Raw genomic sequence first — 7,621 nt, 5'->3', positions numbered from 1 at the left:
AGTCTGCTGGAGGCATTCGACCTCTCCCAACATGTCCGTGGACCTACCCACAATAAAGGACATACTCTGGATCTTGTCATCTCAAAAGGACTCAACATTACAACACCTCTTGTTGTAGATATAGCTTTTTCCGATCACTGTTGCATTTACTTTGATGTTTCTGCTTGCCCTGTACAACGTCAAAATTCTCAATTACTCAAAAGACGCATAATTAATGACAATACAATTGAAAGCTTTCACAAAACTATAAATGAGTTGTCGTTGTCCATGACATCTTCAACTGGGGATCTTGTGGACAACTTCAACTCAAAAATACAGAATGTATTCAACAAAATTGCACCGCTTAAATCTAAATATGTAAAAAAACAAAAAGCTCCCTGGAGAAATGGAGTGGACATCAGACAGTTAAAGAGAAAGTGTCGTCAGGCAGAGCGACAGTGGAGAAAAACAAGACTTCACGTTCACAATGACATCTATAAGGATAAACTGAATGAATACAACAAAGCAATTAAACAAGCCAGACAATCATTCTTTTCTAAAATCATCAATGAAAATATTAATAATAGTAAAGTGCTTTTCTCCACTGTTGACAGACTTGTTAACCCACCTTCCATCATTCCTTCAGAAATATTGTCCTCAGTAAAATGTGATCAATTTGCTTTTTTCTTTAATAACAAAATCATTACTATTAGACAAAACATTACTGCCCTAAAACCTACAACTGAACTTGCCCTCCCTTTCTCCAGAAACTCCACCTGTGTCATGCCTCATTTTAACTGTTTAAATCTGAAAGAACTTGGTGATATTGTTGGTCAGCTCAGGTCCTCCACCTGCTGCCTGGATCCCCTCCCAACTGCATTTTTCAAAAATGTTTTTAACTGCTTAGCACCAGAGGTTTTACATATCATTAACACGTCTCTTCAGTCAGGTATATTTCCCACATCACTAAAAACAGCTGTCATCAAACCACTTCTGAAGAAAAACAATCTGGATCAAAGTGTCATTGCAAATTACAGGCCCATCTCCAACCTACCATTCCTCAGTAAAATACTTGAAAAAACAGTTTACATTCAGCTCAAGAATTATCTAGCATCAAATAGCCTCTTAGATACGTATCAGTCTGGATTCCGTCCCCACCATAGCACAGAAACAGCACTTATTAAAATCCTAAATGATCTACATATAAACACAGACTCCAAAAAAATTTCCATTCTTGTTCTACTTGACCTTAGCTCTGCATTCGACACCATTGACCACAATATCTTACTGGAAAGACTTGAAAGGTGGGTTGGTTTATCAGGCCCAGTTCTAAACTGGTTCAGAACCTACCTTCAGGACAGACAGTTTTACGTTTCCATCGGTGAATTTCATTCAAACAAAATGAACATTACATGCGGGGTACCACAAGGGTCAATTCTAGGACCACTACTGTTTAATCTCTACATGCTTCCACTCTCACATGTCATACGCAAACATAAAATAAGTTATCATAATTATGCAGATGATTCACAACTTTACATTTCACTACACCCCGATGACCTATCACCCATAACATCCCTCACTCAGTGTATCAAAGACATTAATCAATGGATGTCACACAATTTTTTACAACTAAACAAAGACAAAACAGAAATACTCATCTTTGGTGCACAGGCTCATAGACTGAAAATTGCAGCACACCTCAACTCTCTCTCCCTTGACAGCAAAACTGAAGCAAGAAATCTGGGTGTAATTATCGACAGCAATTTAAATTTCAGAAGTCATATCAACCACATCACCAGATCATCTTTCTACCATCTCAAAAATATCTCTAAATTGAGAGGCTTTCTGTCAAAATCTGACTCAGAAAAATTAATCCACGCATTTATAACAAGTAGACTAGATTACTGTAATGGTTTATTCACTGGAATCTCCAAATCAAGCATTCAAAGGTTACAACTAATTCAAAATGCAGCTGCACGTATTCTCACTGGCACCAAGAAATATCAACACATCACACCCGTTCTTAAGTCCTTGCATTGGTTACCCGTTAGAACAAGAATTGATTTCAAAATACTGCTCCTGGTTTATAAAGCACAACACGGCCTTGCACCTCAGTACATCACAGATATGCTCATCACCTACACCCCAGCAAGAACACTTCGGTCAACAGGCAGTGGCAACTTACTCATCCCTCACACCAGATCCAAAGAAGGAGAAGCAGCTTTTAGTGTTTATGCCCCAAGAAAGTGGAACACCCTGCCTGACACAGTTAAACTTGCCACATCAGTAGCCATTTTTAAAAACAGATTAAAAACCTATCTTTTCTCTACAGCATTTGGTTGAATTGTGTGCATGTGTGGTTGTGGGAGTGGGTGCACATGTGTGAGTAAGTAAGTGTATATGTGGTGAATATGGCATGGCTTGTCTACCTGCACTCTTCAATTAATTTGTAATCGATTTGTTTGATTTTTCTGTGTTTTTTGTTGTTGTTGTTGTTTTAAACTGTAATTATGTGTATTGTGAAGCACATTGAGTCTGCCTTGTGCATGAAATGCGCTCTATAAATAAAGTTGAATTGAATTGAATTGAATAGGGGAGCTCCGCCCCTTTTAGTGGAGCTCCGCCCCATTGTGTGATAGGCCTACACCTGGTCAGTAACACAATTCACTCTGGATTTACACCCTGACTCATCTCATCTGTAAGTCTATTTAGACATCTACTCAGATCTTTGCTCAGCAGCATTCACTGGCTGTATTTCATCTGTTTTAACAAATATAGTAAAAAGAGTTTCTCTGCCTAAACAGCCTAATAAAACATTCTGCAGCTGCTGCACCTCAGAAATATAAAATCCAAAGTCCTTATAATCATGATATAATCTTCAATACTATAGAAATCATGTTCCATCTGTGCGAGCAATCACATCATAAGATTTTTACAGTTTAAACTGTAATTAAATTGAATTCCATATATATAATAATTTCCTGAACGGCATGCCGCAATACAACCCCACATCTCATAAACTCTTTTTGTAAGTCGCTTTGGACAAAAGCATCAGCTAAATGACATGTAATATAATGTAATGTAATAAACCCATATTTTATCCCCAATAGAACATAAACAACATATCAAATGTTGAAACTGAGACATTTGACCATTTCTTGGAAGATTATATTGAATTTGATGGCAGCAACACATCTCAAAAAAGTTGGGACAGGAGCGGCAAAAGGCTGTAGAAGTAATCGGCACGAATCAAAAACAACTGGAGGAGCATTCGACAGCTAATTAGGTTAATTGTATATATACATACAGTACAGGCCAAAAGTTTGGACACACCTTCTCATTCAATGCGTTTTTCTTTATTTTCATGACTATTTACATTGTAGATTCTCACTGAAGCATCAAAACTATGAATGAACACATATGGAATTATGTACTTAACAAAAAAAAGTGTGAAATAACTGAAAACATGTCTTGTATTTTAGATTCCTCAAAGTAACCACCCTTTGCTTACTAGAATATAAGACATGTTTTCAGTTATTTCACACTTTTTTGTTAAGTACATAATTCCACATGTGTTCATTAATAGTTTTGATGAATCTACAATGTAAATAGTCCAAACAAAGAAAATAAAGGAAACGCATTGAATGAGAAGGTGTGTCCAAACTTTTGGCCTGTACTGTATATTGTAATAATTATATTGTAAAAGGAGCATTTCAGAGAGGCAGAGCTGTAAAGGTGGGCAGAGGGGCAGCAATCTGTGACAAACTGCGTCTATCATCCCCTCTCTGATCATCAAAAAAAATTTTCCTCAACATAAAATTTCGAAAACTTTAAGTATCCAACCATCTACAGTGAATAATATCATCAAAAGATTCAGAGAATCAGGAGAAATCTCTGTGCCCGACGGAGGCTGAACAAGATAAATTAAAGCAGCCAGCAGTGATGAACTGGCCGAGCAGAGTGACCTGATGATTATTAGTTTTTTACCAAGATAAAAAAAACTTTAGATTAATAAGTGTAAGATTATATATCTTGTTTTAAGGGTTAATTTCTTATTTTAGGTGTTCTACGTGCTTATTTCTAGATTTCATAATCTTTATTTAACCCTCTGGAGTCACACAAAACCACCAAAGCATGACTTCTTCATCACATCCAGACTAGAAAACACAAGACACAAAATGACTATAAAAGACACAAAAAGACATAAAATGAATGAAAAAAGACACAAAAAGACACTAAATTACTAAAAACAAAACACAAATGACTAAAAAAGACAAACAAAATTACTCAAAAAAGACATAAAATAACCAAAAAAGACACAAAAAAGACACAAAAAGACACAAAATTACCAAAAAAGACACAAAATTACTCAAAAAAGACACAAAAAGACACAAAATTACCAAAATAGTGTTAGATAATTTATCTTGTTTTAAGAGTTAATTTCTTATTTTAGGCGTTCAACATGCTTATTTCTAGATTTCATAATCTTTATTTAACCCTCTGAAGTCACACAAAACCACCAAAGCATGACTTCTTCATCACATCCAGACTAGAAAACACAAGACACAAAAAGACATAAAATGACCAAAAAAGACACAAAATACAGAAAAAAGACAAAGAAAAGACACAAAAAAGAAACAAAAAGATACAAAATTACTGAAAAAAGACACAAAAAGACAAAAAAAAGATACAAAATGACCAAAAAAGACATAAAATGACCAAAAAAGACACAAAATACAGAAAAAAGACAAACAAAAGACACAAAAAAGACACAAAAAAATACAAAATTACTGAAAAAAGACACAAAAAGACAAAAAAAAGATACAAAATTACCAAAAAAGACACAAAATGACTAAAAAAAAGACATAAAATGACCAAATACAGACAATTTTTAGATCAGTAAGTGTTAATAAGATAATTTACCTTGTTTTTAAGAGTTAATTTCTTATTTTAGGTGTTCAACATGCTTATTTCTTGTCAAGGTAAATTATCTGTCCATGCAGCAAGATCATTCATCAGATTTAGTGTTTTATCTTGTTTTTAAACACCTTTTTTGCAGTGTGTCAAATCTGTATGAGTAGTTGAGAGCTACCTTAATACCATGGAGACAGTAAAAGGACTCAGACAGGTGGAAACACAATGGATCCTGAGGAGAAACAAAGGTGAGGAGCACAAGGAGGTGTGTGAAGGAGGAGGATGGTGAAGGAGGAGAAAGATCTGCTGCTGCTGAGTGAGTTAGAGGAGAAAGAGAAGAGAGAGACGGAGTGAGAGAGCTGCTATTGTGAGTCCTCCTGCAGCATCACAGTGGCCTTGAGAGATGAAGAGCAGGGAGGAGGAGGAGGAGGAGGAGGAGGAGGAGGCCAGCATTCCTCCTCAACACAAGAGCTGAAAACTCCACACAGCACCTCCTCCTCCTCCTCCAGCCTCCTGCAGGATTAACAGCAGCAGTACCAGGGTTACAGTCAGAGGGGAGCAGGCTGAGGTTCAGTCCTCCCCGGGGAGAAACCGTTGGCTGCTCCTCGTTTAAGAACCAGACAGACAGACGAGGAGCAACACAGAGACTCACCATGACAGAACCTCCGCTGAAAAAACAAGGATTTAAAAAGTGTCGGAGCGCAACGTTCAGCATCGACGGCTTCAGCTTCACCATCGGTAGACAACCTTTGTTACACTATGTGTGTGTGTGTGTGTGTGTGTGTGTGTGTGTGTGTGTGTGTGTGTGTGTGTGTCGCTGATTAACAGATGGCGTTCTTCTCATAAGGTGTGTTATATTTGAATTGTACACTGCAAAAAAAGGGTCTAAAACAAGATAAAAACACAAAATCTGAGGGAAATTATCTTCTTCACTCTTAACTGTTGAATCCTTCCATCCTGCCTGTATTCACCATTTCAACAATGTTTAAATACCATGTTGGTGTATATTTTTTTCACCTATATGACCTGATAATAATAATTGTTTTTTATTCTGACTTACTAGATTAAAACATTTTGAACCAAAAAGAAACAAAGAAAAACCAACATAAATGTGATCTTGTGATTGTGTGTGATCCTGTCATCAACTCTGGTTTTTATTCTAGTGGGACTCTGTTTTATTTGTGTCTTGTGTGTTTAGAGTAACAATTTTGGTAATTTTGTGTCTTTTTTTGGTAATTTTGTGTCTTTTTTTGTCTTTTTGGTAATTTTGTGTCTTTTTTTGGTAATTTTATGTCTTTTTTTAGTCATTTTGTGTCTTATTTGAGTCATTTTGTGTCTTTTTTGGTAATTTTGTATCTTTTTTGTGTCTTTTGTTTGTCTTTTTTAGTCATTTGTGTCTTGTTTTTAGTAATTTAGTGTCTTTTTTCAGTCATTTTGTGTCTTTTGTTTGTCTTTTTTTAGTTATTTTGTGTCTTTTTTGGTCATTTTATGTCTTTTTGTTTCTTTTTTAGTCATTTTGTGTCTTGTGTTTTCTAGTTTGGATGTCATGAAGAAGTCATGATTTGGTGATTTTGGAGACTCCAGAGGGTTAAATCAAGATGGTTAAATCTAGAAATAAGCATGTTGAACGCTTAAAACAAGATAAATGATTTAACACTTCTAAATCTAAAGTTTTTTTTATCTTGGTAAGAAACTAATAATCATCAGGTCACTCTGCTCGGGCCAGTTCTTCGCTGCTGGCAGCTTTAATTTATCTTATTTTAACCGTCTGGAGTCCACGAAAGTGCCGGAGCACGACGTCTTCATGACTTCACAACGTAACAACGTTCAGCAGCATGTTTCCTGCTGTCAGCTGAAGTTCTGGCTTTTCCACAAGTTTCCATGTCACATTTAATGCATCAACCCTTTATCAGCAAACCTCGACCAAGTGCAGTAACATGATTTTACTTTTTTTTGCAGAGGTTTTTCAAATTCCAGCATTTTTGTGTTCACTGTTTTTGGTAATTTCTTTGTGTTTTTATCTGTTTTTGTGGTTTTTATCTGTGTTTTTATGTGTTTTTTGTAATTTTGTGTGTTTTTATCAGTTTTTTGTGTGTGTTTTCATCTGTTTTTTATTTTATTTTGTGTGTTTGTATGTGTGTTTTTTTTTGTGTTCTTGGTGTTGTTTTATGTGTGTTTTTTGTGTTTAAAATGTTGATCCAGTATTTCTTTGTGTTTTTGTGTGTTGTTTGTATTTTTATTGTGTTTTGAGTGTGTTTTACGTGTGTTTTTTTGTAATTTTGTGTGTTTTTTTTGTGTTCAGAATGTTGATCCAGTAAGTCAAAATGAAAAGAATAATAATCAGGTCATATAGGTGAAGTTGTGCTGAAAACAATGATACCAACACGTCATGGTAAAGATGTTTAAGTGGTTTATATACAGACAGAATGAAAAGGAGTCAAAAACTGACAAAATAGCCTCAAACTCCAAAGGGTTAATCATGTTTGCCTCAGATTACCCACTTGCTTGGTTTACGTGCCTCTCTGTGACAGCTGTGTTCCAGGAGAACATTATTAACCCTCATCTCCTTTTTTGTTTGTTGGACTATTCATTGGATGTGTTTTAAGGACTTTCTGCTGTCAGTTTGGAACAGAAACAACACACACAAATATGTTGGTGAATTTCCTTGAGTTTTCTCTCAAGGCCTTATAAATACTTAAAATACTGTCTTTGAGATATTAATTTC

At 35.5% G+C, this 7,621-nt stretch overlaps 1 protein-coding gene across 1 annotated transcript in view; it reads left to right on the top strand.

Moving 5' to 3' along the window:
* Positions 1–4,971: 4,971 nt before the first annotated feature.
* The window catches only part of pde1ca (phosphodiesterase 1C, calmodulin-dependent a), a 26,844-nt gene continuing 24,194 nt past the window's right edge, over positions 4,972–7,621 (top strand). Inside the window, exon 1 of the mRNA XM_059327091.1 lies at positions 4,972–5,634. Coding sequence (XP_059183074.1) covers positions 5,550–5,634 — 85 coding nt within the window. The 5' untranslated portion in view covers positions 4,972–5,549. The remainder of the gene's footprint in view (positions 5,635–7,621) is intronic.

Source organism: Centropristis striata, chromosome 23 (assembly GCF_030273125.1).
Source record: "Centropristis striata isolate RG_2023a ecotype Rhode Island chromosome 23, C.striata_1.0, whole genome shotgun sequence".
In the NCBI taxonomy this organism is placed as follows: domain Eukaryota; kingdom Metazoa; phylum Chordata; class Actinopteri; order Perciformes; family Serranidae; genus Centropristis; species Centropristis striata.
Note: the sequence above shows the minus strand (reverse complement) of the source record. Positions and strands in the feature narration are given on the sequence as shown.